The sequence below is a fragment of the Plecotus auritus genome, assembly GCF_963455305.1.
Source record: "Plecotus auritus genome assembly, chromosome: 12".
Lineage (NCBI taxonomy): Eukaryota > Metazoa > Chordata > Mammalia > Chiroptera > Vespertilionidae > Plecotus > Plecotus auritus.
This window is the reverse complement of record NC_137778.1, coordinates 18,623,504-18,649,043: the sequence shown is the minus strand read 5'-3', so window position 1 is coordinate 18,649,043 and position 25,540 is coordinate 18,623,504. Positions and strand designations below refer to the sequence as shown.

At 47.2% G+C, this 25,540-nt stretch overlaps 1 protein-coding gene across 1 annotated transcript in view; it reads left to right on the top strand.

The window, feature by feature from the left end:
• The window catches only part of LOC308237681 (uncharacterized protein C1orf21), a 181,421-nt gene extending 161,682 nt beyond the window's left edge, over positions 1–19,739 (top strand). The window contains exons 5-6 of the mRNA XM_080648595.1: positions 4,534–4,594; positions 15,907–19,739. Coding sequence (XP_080504721.1) covers positions 4,534–4,594; positions 15,907–15,945 — 100 coding nt within the window. The 3' untranslated portion in view covers positions 15,946–19,739. The remainder of the gene's footprint in view (positions 1–4,533; positions 4,595–15,906) is intronic.
• Positions 19,740–25,540: the final 5,801 nt, after the last annotated feature.

Sequence of the window (25,540 nt, the reverse complement as noted above, 5' to 3'; positions counted from 1 at the left end):
AGGGCATGTAACTTGGTTGCGGGCACATCCCCAGTAGGAGGTGTGCAGGAGGCAGCTGATCGATGTTTCTCTCTCATCGATGTTTCTAACTCTCTATCCCTCTTCCTTCCTCTCTGTAAAAAATCAATAAAATATATTTTTTTTAAAAAATGAGCTCAGGGATTAAATTTTGTCACTTTCAAAGAACATGAGACATTTTAAAAATCCACTTATTCCCTACAATGTCAGTATAACGGCACGGCGGTGTTTGTGCCCTCAGGTGAGTGTGATGCTATACTCACAACCTCCCTCGTTCACTTCCCTGGGATCACTTTGACCTACACTAACGACAGATATCTGATGACAGAACCTCATCCTCTTTTCATTTTTAAATGCTTCCCTTATCGCTGAGTTCTAAGCAGAGACCGGATTAAGGAGAATTTCTTTTTCATGTAGAGTGAATACTAATTTAACTTGGACACACTGAAACAGCGAGTTTTGCAAACTGGCATGAAGCTCTCAGAGAACTTGATTAAACTGGCTCATGTGTTTATACTAAAATTATGAAGAAAATCCTCTGTTTTCCACATAGCAGCATTTGTGTGTGTGTGTGTGTGTGTGTGTGTGTGTGTGTGTGTGTGTGTGTGTGTTGTAAACTGTCAGTCAGAGCATTGGGTTCATGGAATTCAACTCAGAAATCCTTCTGGAGCCCAAGTGAAGAGTTTACTTATCCTACTTGCTGACTCTCAGGATGAAGGAAACACACTTATTATGCAGTTGTATAAAATAAGATAATGAGCGTTTGTTTGTTTGTTTGTTTCCCCAATGAATGGAAGGACAGTCTTATACCAGACAATGGCAGATTTGTTAATAACAAAGGCAGGTAATTCTCACATCTTCCTTTGATGCAACTCATGGAAGATATTCTTACGACTTTGTGATCTCAGGCAAGCGACCTGGTGTCTCAGAGCTTCAGTTTTCTCAGAGAAAAAGGAGGGTGAGCAATCCTGTCTCCCAGGGCTGGGGAGCAAATGAAATCACGTTCGCCTAGTGCTTATCCCCGTGACTCGGGAAGAACGCCTTCATATTGAGAAACCACCCAAATGGCCTTTACCAAGAAAGTGGGGAAAATAAACTCCACCTTATTCGCACAGTGGAATATTCAGGTTAATATTAAATCAGTTTATTTGAAGTTAATATTTAAATTCATTAAGATGAATGCACAAGGCTGGATGGACCTCGTCAGTGTAATGCCAGAAGAAATGAGTAAGCTCTAAAAGATTGCATAGAGCGTGATGCACTCTTTGTAAAGTTAAAAAAAAAACACTGAAGTAAATCATGGTGGGAGGTAAGTTAGCTCTAGGTTGTTGTCAGGGTCCTAGCTTTTGTTTTTCATTTTGGTTTCATGGGTGCTTATTAGACTATTTTTTAAAAACAAACAAAATAATTAACTAAAACTGAGCCTGAGCCATGCATGAGCTACAAGCAAGGGTGTGTCGTGATGTGAGGACTAGGATTAACCCCACTTCCCTGAGGTCCAATTGAAAAATAATAATGATGGCCATGAAGAAATAACCATGTTCAGGCCAAGATCTGCCGGGAACCCACTGAGTAACTGAATTTCATTTTTGCAGGTGACGTATTAGGGAATTGGGGCCTTGCCTCCTCAAACTTTTCTGGCTTAAGTTTTTATTATTTGGAAACTTTTCTTTCAGTCATTGAACATGAAAGCCCCGTGTCTTTCAGCTCAAAAGCTCATTTTGCTCACCTTATATATTTTTATTGATTTCAGAGAGGAAGGGAGAGAGAGAGAGAAACATCAATGGTGAGAGAGAATCATTGATCGGCTGACTCCTGGAGGCCCCACACTGGGGTTCGAGCCCACAACCTGGGCATGCACCCTGACTGGGAATCGAACCATGACCTCCTGGTTCATAGGCTGGTGCTCAACCACTGAGCCACGCCAGCCAGGCTTGCCCACTTCATTCTGTTCATTCGCTTACTTGTCAATAAGATTCCATCATGTTATCATCTCTAGTCTCGCGGAGCTGAGAAGTCCAGAAAGAACAGCCTATGCTAGCACAGGGTTAACTCCCAAGAGCACTGCCAAGGTCAACAGGGGCCACACCTCGTCCTCCATGTGGCACTGGGTTTTCCCAGTTGGAGTTGTCGTTATTGGAGAGAAGCAGGGACTACTAAAATTGTTAAGCTTCATTAGTTAAATCAGGCACTACCATACAGGCTTTGTAAAAGATTTTTAGATCTAATTTAGCATCAAGTATTTATACTTTTTAAACTAAATCATAATTCAGTTATTCCTTTCCAGTACCTGGAGGAAACGTAGAAAACCAATTGCTTTTTCCCCCTCCTGACTCCCCACTCACGATCCTCAAATTGTGCATCAGAAAGCACCCAGGAATCTTGTTACCTAGGGAGTGTTTCTCACAGTGCAGTGTAAACTTTTGAACGAAAAAACGTATTAATGCCACTGTGTTGACGGGGTTTCCATAGGAGAAGAGTTCGTTCACATTTATCTAAGCAGCAGTCGGTCGCTATGGGCTGATTTATGTCGTCAGAGTACAGATCCTGTCTCTGCCCTTGTTGGAGGGTTTCAGGACTTCTCTCTGAAACGATCCCGTGGAAAAGAGCCAAGCAAGCCTCATGCTTTCAGGGACATCCTACCCAAGAGGATGCACAGGTGACAGGGACCGCGTGTGGGCCTTTGTGCCTTGTGGCAGTGTCTGTCGTTTCCGGGGACAACGGAGTTTGTCTGAAAGAGCTTGTGTAGAGCGTCAGGAGTGGACGATAACTAAGTCGCCCTACTAACACACTCTAACACAGTCCACACACTGTCTTTCAAGGGGCAAGATAGTGAATGAGCCTGGTGGGTGACTCTTCCTCGTAGGTGTTTGAATGAGGCAGAGGCAGGCCGTGATGCTGGACCGCTCTTAGACGAGGGAACCTCAGGCAGCGTTTCTGTGTCAAGGTTGTGATCCTAGAGACGCGCCCGATGGAAGGCTTTGGTTAGAATTGTTTCTCAAAGGGCGAGTGGGAAAGTGGAAGTTTACTTCCTGTCTTGGCCCTCTACCCAAAGTAAGGTTAATATTTAGTTCCGGGTCCAGGTGGGGTTGGAAATTCACTGCCTTGTCTAGTTAATTCAGGGTTGGGTAGCTTTCATCCAATGTGTTTTAACCAAGGGATACCTGGTTTTTGTTGTGCGTGTTTTAATGATTGCAAAACATGTAGTAAAACCACACAAAACGGAAACCACTGAGGTTTTAGTTTTCGCTTTCCCACCTTGGGGTCGTCACCATCACCCTTGGTCCCAAGTTCCTGATATGGACCCTTGAGCGTGGGCATTCTTTTTTATTGAACTTATTGGGGTGACATTGGTTAATGAAATAATATTGGTTTTAGGTGTACAATTCTATAAAACATCGTCTGTGGATTGCATTGTGTTTTTACCACCCCACGTCAAGTCTCCTTCCATCACCATTATCCCCTCTTCTCCTCCCCCCTCCTCCCCTTTCCCTCTGGTGATCACCATACTGTTGTCTGTGTCTGTGAGGTTTGCTGTGTTTGTTTTTTTCTTAATGGAACCCAGACACTCTTGCTCACAGGAGGGCAGACCCATTTGGAGAGTGGACTTTATTGAAGAGTTCCCTTTTGTCCATCTGATGTGCATATGTTGAGTAACCACACATCCTTGTTTTCATGCTGCGATAGTTCAATAAAGGAGTAAATGCAACTTAGCAACAGTCATAGAACATGAGTTCTGGAAGGTTTTCTAGATGAGGAATCAGAGGTCTGTGCCTCACCCCTGCTAACATCTGGGCTGCCTCTGTGAGGTCATGAATCACCTGCATTTTAATAGAGATCATGTGGTCAATTAATATCATATATATTGCCCTTCCCATTGGTGATCTCCGCTCTACTTACCCATGTTACCACATTCATCTCACGAGGTTTGCTGTTAAATGGGATAAGACAAGCAAACACACAGGGCAAGTTCTACCCAAACCTGCCTCCTGACTTTCTCCTTTATTCCAGTGGAATTTCTGTCTCTGAGAGGCGCATTCACTGTCGCCAATGCAGAAGGAGTTCAGGGCCAATGTCAAGTTCTCAGCTCATTTGCTGCCAGCCCACATCTAGACAGCTGAATATCATGCTGATGCTTTGCAAAATACACATTTCCATATAATAACTAGGGTTATACACAGGGTGGAAATATGCCATGTGCTGCTTGCCTATCCTTTTTTAAATCACAAATATGCATCTGAAGAAAAATTTGGCACATACCTCCCAGTAACACCACTATAAATAACATGTACATCGACAGGAAATTGTATTTCTTAAATCCCAGGCACTGATAGACTCTTAGGAAATGCGTTTGTAGGATTACTGTAATAACACTTATTCTTACTATAACTTCAGAGTATGTCTGTGGAAAAGTCTACAATAAAGAAATGTCCACCTCCCAGTTTAGGGACTCAGCATTTTTCTTGAGGGAGGAGGTTTAAGAAAACATTGAAATATGCGCTGTTTGTTTTTCAGCATGCACATCTCTGAGAGCCAACAAGAATTCTTCAGAATGCTGGACGAAAAAATCGAAAAGGTAAGGAGTCAAAGTACATGTTTCAAGACTAATTGCCTCTTGAGTGAGGGTAACAATCTTCTGGTTCCTATATCACAAAGTTATTCTTGTAAGGGGCTGGGTAGAGAGTTAAAACAAAAGTTCCCCCTACACCAAGAAAATGTGACCATGAGAATGTTTCGTGTTTAAGGAAGCTTCCCAGGATCCTGGGCTTCCCCGAACATTAATTAAAGCGGGCAACGCCAGGTAGCGACGCGTTGTCTAGGGACAGTGTTCTGATCACTGTGTGTTGTCTGCCCCTGATGCCCTGCTCTGACCTCAGACTGCAAGCAGGAAGGTACCTGCCTGACACTGCTCTTAAGTTCTTACATCGTGTGCACATTGCAATCAATAGCCACCTCAGGGTAATGACTATGAGACATGTATTATCTGCGTTTTACAGGCAAGGAAACTGAGGCTCAGAATGCTTGAGTAACTTACCCCGTTTTGCAGTGATAATAATCATGGTAATAACATGTGGAGTCCACTTCTCTGTGGCTCCAAAGCAGAGTCTCCAAGTTGCTGCTCTAGGGATATGTGGATTTTACATCGACAGTGAGATGCAAGGTGGATCCATATGGAAATTGGACCCATACTTACGATCTCCGAGTAGCATATGCTAAGCAGCTGAATGAAGCATGGTCTATGGTTAGTAATTACAGGCTTGCATCCTTGGAGAATTTAAGGTCATCACTACAGAAAGGTGAATTTTAACTATAAAATCGGAGTGTTATCATTTGAAAGCTTTATTCAGAAGAAGAGTAAAATCTTAAATTCAGAACATGTCATTGCTATAAAAAGGCATCCCAGGCCAATTTTACCTTTGAAATTTTTTCAGTTTTAATTTTTATTTCTTTGTTTACTTTTTGTGGTCCTTTTATCTGAGCATTTGTCCATGAATGTCTCAGCTGTGAGCTCTATCACTCAACAGAAGATAATGAAGAGGTCTCAAATTCATCAGTATTTCAGCAGCAGAATAATTGTATAATAAGAATAAGTGTATAATCTAATGCACACTAAAAGACAAGCAAATATCACCAGTGTGAAAATAGAAATGGATAATGAATTTAAGTGGCAGTTTAGTCTATATATCACTCCCTGACTGTGCAAAAACCTCATTTTAGGAATATAATATTTTTATTTTTAGTGAAATTTTGGCTTATGCATGACTTTTTAGATGGAAAATTTACCAAGTTTCACATATTGGTTCAAAAGCTGTTCAACTTGCCCATACGTTTTGTTTTAGTAAAGAGAAGCATAAAAAGAAATGATCCGTCCCCACTATTTTGGTGAAGATCTTTCCATTCTCAATTTATTTGGATTTTTTCCTCTGCTAGCTTCCTGGCAACAAAAAGATCTGCTTAGTAGTCAGGGGTAGTCTGTAAAAACTGAAATCCGAATTGTAATTTGTCTTTTAAACAACATATACACATCTGACACGGCATTAAAATGACCTAATTCCTTTCTGGTGTGTTTCCATAATTGAAATTCTACCTCTTTTTACTCAAAAGTGAAATTCATTGTTCCCATCTGCAATTCAGTTTCCACTTTTCCTTTTGCATCGGGGTGTAGAGAGAATGATGAGTTAAAAACAAGTGTTCCCACTGTTGAATACATTTTTTAATTTTTAATTTTTCAATTACAGTTGACATACAATATTATATTAGTTTCGGGCGTACAGCCCAGCGATTAGACATTATATAACTTACTTACGTGATCACCCGATAAATCTAGTTCAGCAAGGGGGTGTCGTTTAATCTGACATGGGCCAGGGCTAAGCCTGGAGTCCCTTAAATCCAGGTCCAAAAACATCCAGGGTTTACTGTATAAGGAATCAGTTACAACACGGAACATTTTTATAAGATAATGTTAAATGTGTCAATAGATTGAAGTGATATTAAAATGACATATATATGAACAGAGATTTAAAGGGAACTTGAACACTCTCTTTTTTAGGAAGATGGGGCTGTAGGAAATTTTTTAAATTTAATTTTGATTGATGGTTTTCTTGTGTATAATAAGAACCATTTTATAAAATGCCATTTTGTAGAACGCTGCTGTTTGACGGTAGTGCTAGTCTCTGCGGCAGCCGGGGGGCCAAAGCCAGCCACCAGACAAGAGTGCTTTTTACCTGTGGGGGAAACAAGAAGCAGAATCATATTTTCTGACATGAAAAAATATGTGAACTTCCAAATTCAGTGTCCACAAAGTTTTATTGGAACATAGCCACGCTCTTTTTTTTTTTGCTTTTATCTGTGGCAGCCTTCACGCTTACATCGCTGGAGTTGAGTTGCAGCAGGAACCATACGGAATGCAAGGCCTAATGTGTTTACTGTTTGGCCCTTGACAAAGAAAGCGGCCCACGCCTGCTCAGGAACATCAGTTGAGGATGGCCCAGAGACAGGGGCACCCACCTGCTTTATCCCTGCTCCTCTTATCCTCACTCCTGTTCCCTTCCTCCTGGGGAACAGCATCTTTGAGATCACCTGAATGCCATCGTCCGAGAAAGCTGGAGAACTGTGTGCCATAAGGCTTCTAAAATAGCCTCCCTTTTGTCCGCAGAATGAGGATTTGGGTTTATTAAACACTTCACGCGGGGAGGGGATTAAAGCCGTTTCGTTAATACTCATTCTCTCTTGGAAATGAAAAGCCCAATATACTGGAATTGTTGTCGCTGCTGTCGGTACCCTGGGGACCCTTCCCTTATATGGTCCAAGGAGCTGTCAAAGGCTGTCGGCTGTCGCACTCCTCCTGCTCATTACAAACCCAGACCTTTGTCCAAACTGAAATAATAACACGTGAGTCTAATTAGAATAAAGCCTGTTAGAAACAGAGACGGCCATTAATGCCTCGATTGATTTTTCTAATGAACTAAGTCGGGGGAGGAGACTCTCACAGCGCAGCTCATGACTTTGGCTTTTCTTCGGCCTTTGTTGTAAATGCTGTTGGACCATAAGTGAAAATGCTGTTGAAGCACACCCTGTCTGGAGAGGCTCTGTGAGTCCAGCCCCGGCCACGGTCCCACCGGAGGAGGATGGAAGAGCGGCCCTTCACAGGGGGCAGGGGGCTTTCATTCTACTTTCCCAGCCTTCCCGCCTCCTTCTGATCATGTTTGTTCTGGATTCCAGCTCATTGTTCCCACTGCCCAAGGGGTGGAATGCGGCTCTCCCGCCCTGTATTCCTGCTTCAGGGACAGAGCCTCATGGCCAGATGCTCATAGAAACTTGCATCGGAGGTTGTCTCTGGCTGGTGATCCCTGGAGGGAAAGGTTGCAGGGGAGGAGTGTTAGGGGGGCGGAGACGGAAGATGACCTGTTAAATTTCTGCACCAAAATCCAGATGAGGCATTTGGGTTTCATTACTCAAGATCCTCTTTGGTGCTGGGAAAGCCGGTCAGTCGCACAGTGCAGGGTAGAAAGCGCTGCAGGAGGCATAACTGAGTCAAGAAACGGAGGTTCAGGAAGCCCACAGTTAGGAAGAGCGAGGAGGAAGACGAATTATGGAAGGAAGCAGATCATAGGTAGGAGAACTGAAATACTACACAGGCCAGAAACTAACAGGTGCCCCCAGCATCATCCCGAGAGATAAAGGAGAGGAGGATAACTTCTTCCGTCGGTCAGTCAGTCAGAGCATAAGAGCCTGCTTTGTGGCAAGTATAACTCACCCTTCCAGACAGAAATAAGGCTCGTTTGAGCCAACTTTTCTAATGAGCCTTCATTACAAAAATGCATGTTTGCCTTCACCAGACATGAAAACCTTGACTGGAATATTTAGTTTCTGTTCCTAGTACCTGTGAGGTTCTATTGTTTAAATTGTGGAGAAGAGACATCAACTTGTTGTTCCACTTCTTTATGCATTCATTCATTGGTTGGTTCTTGTATGAGTCCTGACTGGGGATCGAACCGGCAGCCTTGGCATATCAGGACGATGCTCTAACCAACTGAGCCAGCTGGCCAGGGCTCAGGGTGAGGTTCTTCAATGCAGAGCTTGGTGACAACAGCAAAAGACATAGTTTAGGATGCCTGACTGAGTATTGTGGAAAGTAAACTAGATGTCGTTCCAAATGTGGTCTACACAGGTGCTACTTATATACATAAAAAAGGTGAATAACGGACCGTGGCCTTCTGTTATCCACTGTTGCTCCCCCTGCCGCTGATGTGCCTCTCCTAAGTTCCAGGCCATCCTCAGACCCAGTCTGTGCCCCCGTCTCTGCTGATACTTCTGCTAAAGACATACTCTGTATCTGATGAATTGCTAAAGAGGGCTGCTTTTTCCACCAAGACCTGCAAAATGTTGACAATTTGCTTCACTTATGAGAGTCCCAGGACACCTCCTCTGTATCATGTCATTCAATAGCCTCTACCTCCATCCCTACACACACACACACACACACACACACACACCACTGCCTCCGTCCCTACACACACACACACACGCACACACACACACACACACACACAGCACTGCCTCCGTCCCTACACACACACACACACACAGCACTGCCTCCGTCCCTACACACACACACACACACACACACACACACACACACAGCACTGCCTCCCTCCAGACACCCGCCTATGCATAACCATTGTGATAGGGGCCACACAAGGATTCCATTAGGTACCAAAAAGACATGTTGGCTGACATTACTATAGAACGTGGTGGTGGGAGAGGAAGAGACCAGCCCCTTGAACAGTTGGGGGAAATGTCACTTGCAGCGATGATGTTCTGATGAGATCCTAAAGATGCAGTAGGCTGGGAGTGTGAGAGAAGAGAACAATGGGTGTGAAAACAGTGGTGCCCAACAAGGACCTCCTGTTCGGGACACGTGGGGAGAGGTCCTGTTGGTGGTGTTTGCTTGGCAAACAGGAGAAGCTTTTTTTATTGGTGGAGGGGAGGGGAGTGGATATTCGATTGATTTTTTTCATGCTTCATCAAAATGCTGCAATGAAAATATTGTTACACATACTTCAAACAACTTTATGGAGCTGTAATTTACATACCATAAAATTTACTCATTTGACATGGAGAAGTCAATGAATTTTAGTAAATTTACCAAATTGCACAACCATCGCCACACTCCAGTTAAAAAATTCCCATCACCTCCATAAGATCCCTTCTGCTCACTTGCAGTCAATTTCCTTTCCCACCTCCAGCCCAGGGAACCAATGCATATATATATATATATATTTTTTAAATATGTGTTTGGGAGTTTATCTTTGCATACTGGTTTCTATAATGAAAGGTGTGCACATTTTTATGACTCACAATACCTATTACCCAATTACTTTTCAAGGCAGCCATAGACCATTTTACACTGAGGCCAGCAGTATAGGAGAGTCACATTTCATTGTGGGTGCGGCTATTTTTAAGTAATAGCGTTATTTTAATTTATATTTGTTATTACTAAAGCAGACCGCTTTTCTGTTGGTGTGTTTACTGGTTTTATTTTGCTCTGAATGAGTTTCCACTCTGTGCCCTTTTGAGATCCTCTCCCTGTTCATTCTTTTATTGGTGTGAGCGTCCCACGTAGCTTTCACCATGCACACATGTAAGCTGTCGGTATTCTTCCCATGATGAGGTTACTTTGTATTTCCTGGCATTCTTTTTCAACATGCAGAGTTTCAGGCTCCTGTGATCAGACGTGCTCTTCTTTCCTTCTACCTGGTGATCTTTTCTGGTCCCTTGAAGCGTTGTCTCTCTCCAGAGCTTTGACAGAAGTTCAGTTTGACATTCTGTTCTATTATTGCTAAGACTTAGCACTTTGATTCTTTTGGAATCTGTTGTTACTGGTGATTCCCCTTGTCAGTACTTAACTTTCACAATATCTTAGGCTGTATTTCATGGATGTTTTCTTCTGTCCTGGTAATTTTTTGGTGGGTCCATTTAAAAAAACACACAAACTATTGTAAAACAAAATATTGCACATGCAAAGGAGGGAGACCTAGATGGAGACCACGTTGTTTGCAGATGATGGACCAAGGGATGCTGCTGATCGGGGAAGACCTAACCTCTGGTTCCAGAGGCCCAGACGAAGCCGTTCTGTGGGCACAAGCAGGGTTTGGGCTCCGCTGTTGATCGGTTTCACAGGCGGCTTGGAAAAGTATCTGACGTGCTCCAGCCGGGAAGAGAGGGTTCCCTGTCTGTGCAGTGGTAAACGGAGGCCAGCCCTACGTTAAATGAGAGGTCAGAGAGGAAAGCCTCCAAGATTGCAGCACTCTCTAGGTGTTTTTTCAAACTTTCATTTATTCAACAAGTATTCGTCAAGCATCTGACAGGCTGCCGACACTAGTCTAAATCCTGAGGGTGCAACAGAGTGTAAAACAGTTCCTGCCCACTCGTTACTTCTATTCTAGGGGAAAGACAGCCAATTAAGGAATTAATTAATATACTAATAATGTCAGGTAATGATAAGTAATATAAATAAAAATGAAGCAGAGTAAGAAGTGTTATTGAGTATAGGATGTTCAGGGAAGACAATGAGGTGACATTTGAGCAGAGATTTAGAAGGAGAAGTAATGGATGCATGAGGGCTGGGGACAGCAGGAGCCAGCCAGGGAGAAAGAAGGACAGGCATCCAGGCCCTGAGGTACACGGCTTGACTAGGACCTGAATGTAACTCATTGATCTAGCTATTGGCCGAATTTCTCACCTAAGTAGTTTATGAACTGTTGGATCTATTGATCTCATTTTTCAATATCATCGTAAGAGCTGTAATTTACTAAGTACCTACTATGTGCCATGCTTTGCTAAACACCTTATGTATTTTACTTCTAATTCTCACATCACTGCTACATGTTAGGTCTTACTGTTCCCATTTTAAAGATGGAGACACTGAGGCTCAGTGCTTGCTCTCAGTAATTTTGACCTAGCTCTCATCCACTCCATTGGGAAAGTATGCAGCTCACAGTGGATTGTTATATGCCTGAGGTGTATGTATTAGGCCCAATGCATCCTCGTCTACAAAAATATACTGAAGACTAACGTGATAAAATTGCACCTGAAACTGAACAGTCAGGCCAGACTGCTTGTGTACTTAAACTTGAGGAGGAAAGGTACTGTAGGCACTTTGCAGGAACAGTTTCTTCATTTGAAGTCACTCATCCAGCGTTCCTCTTTAAACTTGCAGAATTTTAGAACTTGTATGCATATAAGCATAGCCCATGGACACAGACAATAGTGTGGTGAAGGCCTGGGGCAGGGGGTGGGGCAGGCTAAAATGGATCAATGGGGGGAAAAGAGAGGACCCATGTAATACTTTCAGCAATAAAGATTTTTTAAAAAGCTTGCAGAATTTCGCCCTAACTGGTTTGGCTCAGTGGATAGAGCGTCAGCCTGTGGACTGAGGGGTCCCAGGTTCGATTCCGGTCAAGGGCATGTACTTTGGTTGCGGGCATATCCCCAGAGGCGGGTGTGCAGGAGGCAACTGATCCATGTTTCTCTCTCATTGATGTTTCTAACTCTCTATCCCTCTCCCTTCCTTTCTGTAAAAAATCAATAAAATATTTTTAAAAATAATAAATAAATAAAAAGCTTGCAGAATTTGAAAGTAGGATAATGTCCTTTCCTTTGCTAGTCCTTAAAATCTCTAATTCTTAGCCTAGACATTTCAACAGACAGAATTGTTTACCCTCGCACCTTGGAAATGTATGTTCTGAGTTGACATAAACTTCTGTACGTTTCCAAGAAAGTAATGCAAACAGCGGAAGAGGATAGAGGGTGTTCCCTGCAGAGGAAGGGCACGGTCAGGGAAATTTCAGTAAGCAAAAGCTGTGATTGTGTGTGTGTGTGTGTGTGTGTGTGTGTGTGTGTGTGTGTGTCTGCACCAAAATGCCCATGTGGTTCTTCCAACAACCCTTCCTTGTCAGCATCGTCGGGCATTTCCGGTCCTCCAGCTTGCGGGGCCCTGGGAGGGACCTTGCTCTCAGTGGGGCCTTCGAACAAGGGTGGAATTGTGTGCAACAGTCGCTGATTCCAGCTGCCCAGAGCCCCTTGACAAAGACTTCTAGTTTGTAGTCCCTTTTAGGGGAACGGGCGAGCTCCGGCTCAGAGGGTGCTGTGTGTCTCCCACACCCAGCTACTCCCACTTCCTGCCTGCTGACAGCTGAAGGCTTTAAGGTGCTCTTTTTTAGCACAGCTCTTTAAAAATGTAAATGCGACTTGAAGTCACGTCACAGAAGCAAGCTCCCTGTCCTGCCAGGTAGGGCTGGTGTGCAGGGGGGGCCCCAGGTGATGCCAAGATGAGGCCACTCACGTCGCAGCTCTCTCCGGCTCCCATTTCTTAAAGCGACGCCGGCCATCTGGGAGCTCATGTTCTTGATGTTTGTGATTTTCAAGTTTTCTGTTTATAAAATATTTGGTTCTCAGAGCTGCTGACAGGTGATAATAACAAAAATGAAACTGATTTGAATTTTGTTACCAACTTACTACAGTTGGGGGGTGGCGGGGGGCGGGCAAGGATTACCCTGGGCTCTTGGGCTGGTCTGAGGTTTGCCCACAAGTCACAAGGCACCTCTCCCGCCTTGCAGGGTTGGCCAGGGTTGGTGTGAATACCAATGAAATGACGTCTGCAGAGCAACCAACGCCGTTTTCCTTCTCCTTCTCGCAGTAACTGTGGTAATTCCAGAGGAGCCGATGCTTGGGAAATGCTAGTTGCGGTCTTGAGTTTACACAGACATTTCTATAGATTTGTTCCTCCACAGGAGGCACTTGTTTATGGTCACAGTCCACGTGGAGGGTCTGAAATGCACCTTCTACTTCATAACCCATTTATGGAGTTGGAGACGCTGCTTTATCAATGAGTACACCAGTTCACCTGAGTGTTGTCTTTCTGTCTGTCATTGGGCCAAGTCTTCCTTGTGGGTGAGGGGCCCTCTGAACCCCATCCTGGCCAGCGGGGCCTTTACTTGGATGTGAGGCCTGAGTTAGATAGAAGAAGGGAAGGGACTTAGGTGTCTGCCATAGAAGTTTTATTCGAGAGCATGTACTGGTGGCCTGTCGTGGGTGCAAGGCTGTTTGGTGGGAGGAAGGAGTTCCTGACACCTGTCAGGTCACAGTTGAGGACCACAGTCCTCACCTGTCAGTCGCAGGAAGGAGGTCCCTATTCCTCTGCCAGGGGACTGAACAAGCACGCGGTTTAATAGTCATAATAACACCAGCAGCTCATATATATTGACTACCTGCCAGGCACTGTATTTTTTCCACTTAATCCTGATCATGACCCTCCGAGGCAGAGATGATCCCCAGGAAACCCAACGCCCCGTAATTTGCTGATGTCGCACAACAGCGTGTGGGTCCCAGTATACACGGAAATAGGTCCTCTGTCCTTTCCTTTGAAAACTCCATGAGCCCTGCCTTTCCCCTCCCGCTGAGCGCCCCGTGTCCACGTGCAGGTCTGCTGCTGGGCCTATGAGGAGAGACCCCCGGTAGGTGGGCTTCTGGCGTAGCGTTGCTGTGTCCGGATGTGTCCTGTTTCCCACCCTGGGGAAGGAACTCCCCACCGTCAGGGTCCATGCGGTCTCCTTTCTCACCCTTCACCATGTGGCCCGGAGCGTGTCTCCTGATGGGTCCCCATTTGCTTGGGAGGTGTCCCAGGGAAGCCGTTACTGTGTTGCCCAGCTTCTCTGCCCAGGAGGCGTTTTCATGCAGCAAGTAAAACCCGCCTGGTGACCACACTGGGGTCAGGCACTCCGCAAGTGGCAGGGGGAGAGTTGGCAATCAGGTGGTGGAGGAAACTAAAACACACTAATGAATGCCAGGCACTGTGGGATCACGTTACGACTGTTAACTCATTTAATCTCCAGCAACCCTGTGAAGTAGGGACTGTTGTTAGCTTCATTGTACAGGTGGGGAAACTGAGTCCCAGAGCGGTAACTTCATTGAGATCCCAGAGCTAGTAAGTCCAAGCTCGGATCCCCCTTCAGCCAGATGGTCCAATAATTGACCGCGACGACAGTTAAGTATTAGGAGAACGGGAAATACCCCCAATATACAGATAGTGTGACGAAGGAAAATGTAATACACTTGATAGTTTTATTCAAAATTATTATAGTCTTTAAGTTTGAGATGCTTTTATGAATAAGTTCTAGTTATTTAAAAAATTCTGGTTTTGAAGGAATATTCCCCCTCCCCCCCCCAAAAAAAAATGAAACATATAGCATGTATTTTAAAAGAAAAAGGACAAAGGATGCAACCAGTATTAATGGTGACTTTTACAAAGCCCTCGTCTGCGACATTGTGATGGGGGCAGGTGTTCTGATCCTGTGATGGATGGGTTACAGACCAGGAAGCCGTGGGCTTCAACCAAGGCAACCCAGCCAGGTCAGATGTGGAGCTTAAACCCCAGTCCTCAGGGCGCCTTCGTAGAGTTTACGTCCCGCTGGAAAGAAGATGAAATATGTTCACGTGTCGCAATTGCATAGAGTCCGCAAGCCTTCTTGTAAGCGAATGAATCAAAGGCATTTTTGTCTTTCTGGGGCATCCCACACATACCAAACATAGTCTTCAGCTGTGTTATAGTCACTGAGTCCTTGTTGTTGTTTTTTAAACCCTGTTTTAATTTAGAATGGATTAAAACTAAGACATCCCTGGATTACTCCATCCCCTTCTGTAAAATTGTAAATTCCGGGCACAGAGACGCAGCTATCAAATGTGAGCTGCCCTGGCCCCAGCGGAAAGCGATTTGTTCGTTGTCCATTTCCATGTCTCTTGTTCATGAGAAGTTGGCCTCCTGAATGGAGCATCCTTGCGCTACTCTCTCGGTGAAAGGCTGAGGCCTGTGTGGTAGTATGAGTTCTTACCAATATAAAAAGTAAGGGCCTGTTTGGGGCTTGTTAAGATTTCCATGCTTTGCCGAAACCGGTTTGGCTCAGTGGATATAGCATCGGCCTGCGGACTGAAGGGTCCCGGGTTCGATTCCGGTCAAGGGCATGTACCTGGGTTGCGGGCACATCCCCAGTGGGAGGTGTGCAAGAGGCAGCTGATCGATGTTTCTCTCTCATCGATGTTTCTAACTCTCTATCCTTCTCCCTTCCTCTCTGTAAAATATCAATAAAATATATTTTAAAAAAATATATTTCCATGCTTTGAGGTCTCTGCAGTTTATAAATCGGTATATACAGTTTCTAAACAGGTCGTTATTACGGATCTATCCGGTTGCCCGGTGATAGCTGATGAACTCTGGGGTTTGGTGCAAGGAGACAGGTGCCGACAGAAAATGGATGGGCGAGCAGTGACTGTGTCAGGCTCTGCTTGGAGTTTCTCACTCACACGTCACTCTTTTCCTTTCCGCTCCAGGGTCGAGATTACTGTTCGGAAGAAGAGGATATCACATAGCACCGACCTGACCCTCGAACCAGGAGCTACTACTGTGTAAATAGGTGACACCCCAGCCGAAATCTTTGCAAAGGTCGGTCCTCTTCACGGAACAGCACTGTAGCAAAAGAAGATTCGGTTCCATATCGTATGCCCCATTCAATTACAGTGTTTCCTAACGAACTCGCGAAGGAATATTGCTAAAAACAAACAAAAAAAAACCTGTCATTGAACCTTCTTTGTTGCTGCTAGTTAAAACCTGTTGCAACTTTTCACTTCTCTCGTGTCCAGGTGTGCAGCAAAATTCTGCGATTTCACCTTAAAGATACTGTCGGTCTCACAGAGGCTCTCCAGCCTGTTTTCTATAAGATGAGGTAGTGGTGAACTCGGCTTATCAGACTTCTGTTCTAGAGCGGTCCCGCTTCTAAGCGTCTCCTCCCCTCTGTCCTTCCTCCCTGTCTGTCCCAAAGTGGTCCAGAGCCTTGCTTCTCACGGGCGGGCGATGTTGCGCTTTGGAGATGGGATGGTTGCTATGGCAAGCCTGGGTTCTCTGCTAAGAAGCGGCAGAGAAGCGCTTATGATCGATCGAAAGCATGCTGTGAGCTGACTCCCGGGCGCCACCCAGGAGCCCGCAGCAGGCTGTTTCATTTACTGGGGTATCTCAATCAAGCCGTAAGCTCGCGACATTGGCTTTGCTCAGAGGCAGACGGACGTGTGATCGCAATCATTTCAAATCCCTCTCCCCCACTTTTTTTTCTAAGAAAATAAACATTTTACTGTTTTTATGTATCCTTGTCTTCTCCCATTCATCCAGTTCAGTGTTCTGCGATGCTCCTGGGTGCGGAAGAGGGGCCCTCCTTTGCAGTGGCACCGAGTCTTGGCCTGATGGCTCCCTGCCCCTCCCGTGGATAAGCGACCACGCATTAGCTGGGTAGCAAGTGGTCAGAAGAGATGAGGGGACACCCCACGACTTTTTAGGAGGGCCCAAAGCCACCCTGTCACCTCCATTTTATTAGCAGAGAAACCATCCTTCTTCCTATTTCTCTCCCTTCAGTGACCCCGGAGCCTGGTCACTTTCCCCCCCGCCTTGCAGCCCCGGATAGGACAGTGAGAAAGGGTTCCCTCCCTGAAAACGTAGCGCCTGGACCCTCGGAGGAGGTCTGGCGCTGCGAACGCTGAGGCCCCAGGCCATCGTGGGCGATGTGAACTGTGGTTTGGTAGAGTTTATTTTTCCATATTCTATGAAGAGAATGATCTCTTCCCAAAGACAGAAGTAATATTTTTAACAAATGTTGTCACAAGTAAATAGCCATCCAAAGGAGAAAAATAACTTTTGTATTTTTTTAACGCATTTGATAGCTTCGACGAGGGTTGTCTTTGCTACTTTCTGGGGAGGGCACCCTATATTCAATGCTACGCCCGCAGTCCAGTTCAAGTTTGTCCCACAGAAACACGAAGGGGCGCTGTCTGTCTGCCTGTGTCTCTCTTTGGGGGTTGTGAGTGGGAAGGGCCTCGCCATCGGCCTCCCTCCGAAGGTGGGTAGTTCGTATGTTCTGGGAATCGAGCGATCGCCTGCCACAGAATAGAATCAGAATCTAAATTTGCTCTTCCTGAGAGGAGGAGCCTTGGCTTTAAAATCCGTCTACGTTGCCTGTGGCCGAGGGCACCATGAGCTCTAATGGTGAGGTCTCTCGTCTCCTTGTAGACCCAGGGCACAAAAGGGAAAGGAAGAAAACTCAGTCAAGAGCAATAGAAAATGGACTCACACGTTAGCAGCAAAAGCCCTTCCTCCTTCCAGCCAGCAGCAGCTATTCTGGGGAGCAGCTGTGGTTGTTACATAAATAGAGACGCAGCCAACATGTAAGGCTTTTTATCCTGCTTCAAGCAGGAAAATGCCGGGAGAGTCGAGTCGCCCCAGGGTTTTAAGTTCCCTCCCTGTGTATGGTTTTGGCCAAGTGACTAAAATAGTTTTTCTCAACCGTAAGCGAACTGCCGAGCCCGAAGCCCCACCTCAAACGTGTCCATTGAGGACCGTGTTCACTGCTCTGCCGATGACCTGGCCCGGGATTCTTGTTCTTAGGAGGCCAACGCTCCCCGTCTTCCATGTCACTCCTCCACCTGGTGTCCCAGGGAGTGACTTCCCTGAAAATCGCCACCTTCTGCCCGAAGACGAAACCTGCTCGTGTCATTTTGCTGACAGTCACGTTTAACATGTTGACGTGACACACGTGTGCACAGCGCCCAGTATTTATTGGGAACCTGGTGGGTGAGTGTTTTGTGAAACCGGAAACCGGTTCCCGGGAAACTCGGACTTTTCACCTGGAGTTCTGTCTTCCGATGTCAATACCGGAGACCTCTTTGAAGTAAAGAGTGATTTTATCGCAGACACGTTTGGTGCAGCTAGAAATAGATCTAAGGCCCGGGGTGGCTGAGCGGGTTGGCAAGAAGTGCTGGGTGATGTTAGCAACACGCAGAGCTGTCTGCTTCCCATTCGTTGGTTTCAATCGTAAAATCGTCAAGTGATTTGTGTTTGTACGTTATTTTTTTTTTTTATGCCTTTCTGAAAGGGTCGAAAGCAAAAAATATTTTGCCTTTCCCCCCCCCCCCCCCCCTGCGTATCTGAAGCCGAGTATCTCAGATACAATGAAAAGAATAATCTAGAAGCTTCTGCTGGCTGTGATCTCTGAGGCTCAGGGAGAAGGAAGGAGGGGGCAGGGAGAGAGGGCGGGAAATGGCCTGGCGGGCGGAGGTAGAAGGATGAGAAATGGACTGAGAGCATTTAGAAGAGAGGGCCGGATGGAATGGCCTAGTGCCAGCTGCAGCTCCACACCCAGCTGCCCAGCGGCCAGTGGGTGGGGCGGGCTGTCAGCAAGATTTACAGCTGGATTACACGGGCCTTGTGTGCTCCGAGCTGTCGAGTTGTAAAAGTTCAGCAGTGTATGCGGGCTTTCTTTGGGTTGGCGGAGACGCAGGATCGTGGAGTACTGCTGTCCTAATCGAATGCGTGCTTGTTGCTGGCGGAGAACCCTGAAGGAGGCTCTTACCTCGGCGATGCCTCCTAGACCCAGCTGGGGCACAGAGCGGTGATGTGGTCTATTTAAGGGCAGAGAAGGTATGAAGTCTAGAGATGAGAAGACGAGGTCAGCCCTCAGAACCGGCAGTGGCCACCCCCGGGCCTGCGGGGTGTCTCCCCTCTGCAGTGCCCATGGCCTTCGATGACTCGCATAAGAGGCGACCTGGCTGAGGAGCAGCTGTGGTTGGTTATTTCGTCCTGGGTGCTGGTGCCAGCCTCCTCCATGCTGTGAGGCAAGGAGGCACCTCTGTCAGGGGCTCCCAGGGTCAGGAGTGGCCACGCCTGCGGTCGGACAGCCCCCAGGGGCAGGCCCAGGGATGAAGGCCCCACTCCTGGTCCCACGTGATGCCATCTCACTTTGAGTTATAACCTCGTCCCCCTCCCAACCCCGTCGAGACTTTTTTTCCTCCTAGGGCCAGCCTCTCCCTTACGCCTGTTAAAAACGGAGATGATACCTCGTACGAATTTTACCTCCGGAGCCTGGGATGCAGGCTGGCGTATTGATTACAAGCCCTGCTTAGACATCGGGCAGGAATTTAAAAGAGTGTTTCATCTCTACTCGTCTTAGAAAGAAGCTATATTTAGAAATGTCAGTTTTATAGGAAGAACAATTATTCAATTCTTAATCCAGGAAAATACTGACTCTGAATCTCGGATTCCAGGGCCCTCAGACATGTTGTTATGAAAGACAAAACAATTGGGTTCTAAGGCTCTCTCCTTCCTTCTCCCAACTCCCTCATTTAAAAAAAAAAAAAATAGGTTGCGCTGTATAATTTTACATTAAAAATCTGCCTTCCATGCTTTTCCCCCTGGAAGGCATTCTCAGAGCTTTATTTCTTTGTACCTCTCAGAAATTAAACTTTTTAAGTTGCTTAAACCCCAGGACAAAATAAGGCGTGGTGTGGGGGAGGGAATATATACTTAAGGGCATAATGAAAAGGTGACTTCTAAATGTCACAGGTCGATCAGTGGCCCCACACACCTGCATAAGGCTGAGTGAGGTAGTCAGCGTTCACACTGTCCCTGCAATGAACCTTTGGAATTTCCTGATTGACGTCTATGAACTGTTGCCTTGTGCCAATGAAAGGACGTGTTTTTCCACAGGGGGCGGGGCGGGGGCGCAGCGGGGGGCAGGGGAGAAAAAAGTCCATGGTCACCTTTTTATATGTCTCTGGAAAAGGGCCAAAAAAGCTCTGGCAGACAATGAGGATTATAGGTGAATATGTTGCCTTTTGTGACAAACCTTTGGACTCACTAGCCATGCTGTGTTTTTCCAGGGCCCCTTGTACCTTATCTGGGATCTAATCTTGGGGAAAGAAGAAAAGGAACTACTATTTATTATTTCTACTCATTTTGTGCCAGATACTGTGCTAGGCATTGTAGAGCCATTTGGTGTAACCCTCACAACACCCCTGTGCCGTGAACCCATGCCCCCTATGTTCTAAGTGGTGTGTCTATGTGTAGAATGCATCGGTCCCAACGTAAAGTCCCGTGTCGAAAGAAGGAAAGCTGTCCTTCTGGTATCCTCCCGGTTTCTTTAATATTACGATGCCCTTCGCAACACTGTGAAAACTACCCCTTGGGGGCACCTACCTTCCAGAATCTCCCTTGGGCTCATCAGCAGCGTGGTTTCCCCATGCGGAGTGTTTTACGTGGCCTTCCGGTATCTGATGAGCTGCACACAAACCAGGAGAGGCACTGGCTCATGGGACACGAGTACCCAGAAGGGGAAGGCTTTGGGAATTTCGGCACATGTCTCTCCCTTGGCGCTTTTTCCACACCCGGGAAAGGAACCTGGTACTTCTGCGGTTACGTACCAGATGGCAGCCAGGACAGGCATCTGAGTCTGGGCTCTCTTTTCCTGGTCCCAAGCCTCCCTTTCTCACAGCCTGCATCTTTTCAAGGTGAAGGCTTTGACCTTGCAGAGACGTTTGGGAGCATCTGATCGCCAGAGATGGAAGAAAGGCCTGGACCGTTGACTTGAAATCCTTACTTGTGGGCTGGGGCTGGGTGTTTCTCTTTGATCTTTGAAATGTGGGTCTGTATTTTCCAGACTAGTTAAAGCACTGAAACTAGATGTGAATCTCTTTCGAGACCTTAAGGGTTTGGGATAGTCCTGTAGTGACTTGGACATCATTTAAATAGCTTGCTCCAAGGTCAGCAGAGCCCACGAACTCCAGAGTTCTTCTCCTTGCTCCTAAAGACACGTCCTCTAAAGACGACTCACGTCTCCAGCCTCACTGAGTTAGCTCAAAGGAATCAAAAGAATTTCATGTGTAGAGGGGGCCCTGTGGCCAGTTTTCCTATGAAAACTGTCCCCAAGGTTCTGGCCCAGTGGCTATCAGACTCATTTAACATAACGTGGGAAATGGCTCTTGTCTCTTGGAAGCCAGAGAAAGCTTGAATTCAGCAAGATTCACCCCTAAAACCAAAGGCCTCATTCTAATACTATCTTGCCACTCTAACCCCGAATTCTCCCTTCTTCCCTTTCCAGGGGTTCTTTTTAGCCCATGGCTTTGAACTTGACTAAGAGTTGGAGGCAGTGAAGAGAGCACCCTAAACTCAGCCAGAACTGCCTTAGGGTCCCTGGGGTTAAAAAGAGCGCTGGAGCCTGGGGCACTTGGCCTCAACCCAGAAGTGACAGAACAGCCCCTGGTTTCCTGCATTTCGGTCCAGACCTTCAGGGACCGCTCTCTCTCCACTGCTCTCTCTCGACAGATAGTCAGTCCAATGAGCAAAGGAAGTTTCGCAATAGATTTCAAGCCAGCTTCTCTGTTCAAAGCGAGATGCAAATTCATTTTCAAAAAATGTATCTAATTTTCTGGAGCAGAACCAGGCAGCTGTCTTATTAGGGCTCTAAATTTGGATCCATTTCCTTCACACACACACACACACACACACACACACACACACACACACAGAAAATGTAACTACTTTGTCATTGAAATAATTCAAGGAAGAGCTGTACTTTTGCCTTTTCTAATCTCTGAGATAATGCCTAGGAAAGTATTAGTTAACCAGAACAACACCAAAATGGGAAAAGCTAGTGGCCACTCCTGCGAAAGTTTGAGTTAAACTCACGTAGGAGGGCAGCGGTCTGCTGGCTGTCTTGCCGTGTGGCCCGCCTGTGCCAGGATGCCCTGCCACTAGCCTGTCTGCCTCTCCCCTGGATGCTGTGGCTGGCATCCTTGCCCCACCCCAGGCACATAAAGGACACATCCCTCAGATTACGCGCCAGGCCCAGCTGTATACCACCACAGCGGTTCTCACCCTCTCCCATCGTCCAGGGTGGCCTTGACTGCGGCATTTCAGCAGCCCCACTGGGAACCCATGTGGGGAGTTACGGCCCCTCGGTTGAGGTTGTCCCAGGTGTAGCATGTTTAGCATCGCCTCCCCCGGTGCCGAGGACTCCTTCATTCAATGCAGTGTTCATAGGGCACCTGGTGTCCTCCGGGAACCGAGCTAATCGCCAGCAATGCACAGTTAAACCAAACGCAGGCCCCGCCCTTGAGCCGCCATTAGTCCTGGGGACAGTGTGGGAAGGACCGCATCTCACATGGCAGCTGCCCAGCTTCGGGATCAGGGGGGCTTCCTGAAAGGGGTGACGTGGAAGGACAGTGTGGGAAGGACCGCAGGAGGGATAAGTACTGGGTGCATCTCACATGGCAGCTGCCCAGCTTCGGGATCAGGGGCCTTCCTGAAAGGAGTGACGTGGAAGTCCAAGGTTGTCAGAGGACTGCCAGAGAGTGCTGCAAGTGGCCTCCCAGGCTGAGGGGACAGGATGGGACTAGGGTCTGCATGCAGTCAGGTGGCTGCAGCTGGGGGTTGAGGGAGAGAGGGATGAGGCCAGGGCAGTCAGCCACCCATCCAGAAGGCCCTGTGGACTTGGCTGGGAGTTGAGGGGCATAAAGAAGACCTGTAGGTGATACTCTGCCCTGTGAGCTGTGAAGCAGAGGGCACTGCTGAGGTCACCCAGAGCAGTAGGCGTGGTCAGCACCAGGCCAGGTTTCCCCTCCTCACTGTGGAAGCACACATTGCTTCCTTTTTAAAATATGTTTTCATTGATTTATAGAGAGAGAGGAAGGGAGAGAGAGATGGAAACATCAATGAGAGAGGAACGTCACCAATGGACTGCCTCCTGCAGGCCCCACACTGGGGATCAAACCCACAACCTGGGCATGTGCCCTGACAGGGAACTGAACCCCGACCTCTCGGTTGCTGGGTCATGGCTCAATCCCTGAGCCAGACGGGCTGGGCAGAAGCGCACATTTCTTGCTGAGATGAGTTATCCCCATGTTGCCCCCACCCCAACTACGTGTCCCCTCTCCAAAAGCTGTTTAAACCCAAGGGCTTTAATCTGGGCTGGGGCTGGCTTAGAGCCAGCTAACGACACCTCTGGGGAGAGGCTGACCTAGACGCCGGGAGGAGCTGAGGGTCCACCCTAGGATGAACACAGGGGAAGCAGCGTGACGCCTTCATTCATTCCAGCCAAGGGCAGCTGCCCTACGACACTTGGCCAGCCTTCCCCTGGGTTAGACCACACCTGGGGGGCTGAGGCTCTGCTGTGTCTGGGGTACACACCTGAGTCCCACCGAAGAAAGGGGGTATTTTAAAAAGTAAAGCACAGATGGATTGTATGCGCATGGGAATTACCACTGGCCTGGACCGCTGCCAGGGACCCGGGGGACAGGGAGGTCCCCGGAGCTCGGGGCTCTGTGTCTTTAGGGCACGAGGCAGGGGAGGTTCAGGGACAAGCGGAGTCTCTCTGTGCAGACAACTCGCAGTGCCTTTTCGGTTTTCCAAAGAACCTGCTCACCCACATCACCCCCAGACAAATAATTAGAAGCTCTGGAAGGAGAAGGGAAGAATCAGATGAAACAAAATGCTAGCTGTGAGGCATCGTGGTCTCTAGAAGCTCAAGAAAAGGCTCAAACAAGTGGCATCATTTCCCTGAGAGGTTGGAGGCATTCGGGGCTGGAGGCAGCTTTCCTAGCTGAGTGGCTCGGGATCCCCAGGGGCCCTGAACACTCCTCAGGGCTGACCTCTTTTGCAAGAGCTCCCCCCCACCACACACACACACACACACACACACACACACACACCCATCGCTTCTGGGTGTAGCCTGGCAGACTCAGCAGCAACACCAGCTTCTGGACCCTCGGAAAGGCTCAAACACCCACTCTTTTCCCAGATATTCTTTGGCTCCTTGCTGTGGAATTTCTAATTCTGTGTCTTATAGTTCCCACTCGACTATCCCAGAAGCCTAGGCGTTTTGATTAGAATTTGACATGTGGCGATCGGGATGCTGCAAACTGATAGAACATTTGGCCTCACACACGCCTACTTTAAGGCCCTAGAAGGTCCCTTTGGGGGGTTGGAGGTGGTCACAGAATGTGGCCAGCCAGGAGTGCCTTAGGCACCCTCTCCCATTGCCTGCCCTGGTCCGGTTCCCACCCCGCCACCAGGAAAAGCTCCAAAGCGCCGCCCTTGTCAGTGGCTGCAGGTTTGCTCTCCGCAGGGCATTCGTGTTTTATTCAGGAACGAGGCCTTACGTGCAAGGAACGTCTAGCGGTGGGAGTAGGAGGCGTCAGCTGTCAGCAGGTCTGAGTGGTGTCTTGGGGGTGGCTCCTCTGAGCACCTGCAAAGGCTTCCTCAGGGCGGCCTCCTCAGGCCCCACACACACTTGAACTCTGTAAAGCAAGTGGGTGCCCATCTGCTTCCATCATGCACGCCTATCGGCAAAACCTCTGAGACGTACCCCCTCTGTCTGTTTCCAGTTATTGCGAGCCTGTATTCATACTTCCACACTAATATGTTAGGCACATCATACAAAGCACTCACATAGCCATTGTAAAAGAATAAGATACAAAATAGTATAATCCAAGGTTCTGGTATTTTCTCTCTGAGCCCCTGAGGGGGGCTTTAGGAACCCCCTTGGTGTGTGCACACCCACTTTGGACACTACTGTTTTAAGAGCAAATCAGCACACCTTCACGGCATCCATCCCGAACCACTGTGCTGGCACGTGGCCTATGGAATAGGGAGGTCTCACGGCAAAATCCCCAGGAGTTTGTAATCTGGGAGACAGGGCAAGCAAACTCTCAAACACTGAAATGGAAAGAATGCAAAACCCCGCCGACAGGAGGGCTGTCCCTAGACGGCAGTGGCTACAGGTGCTAAGGAAAGACCAGGGACACTGGACAGAGCCCGTCTTCCCTCTCTGGGTCTCCCGAGAAAGGCATTTGGCAATATCCGCCCCCTCTCTCACGATCGGAAGTCTTTCACCCTCAAAGTGCAATGGCAGTACTTTCCCCCAGCACCAGTGGGTCCACGTCGCTTGAATATTATTTTTGATTTGCCCACCGAGATGTAATGATGATTCTGTCCCATTTTGAAAAAAGGTCTGAGAAAGTGTACAGGTCTAATTATATATACATATTTATACACGTGTATTTTTGTTTATTGTTACATTTTGACATTGGACTTTCTATTAAATAATTTTTAACAGTTGACCTGGCTTGGTGCTTTTTCTCCGCCTTTCTT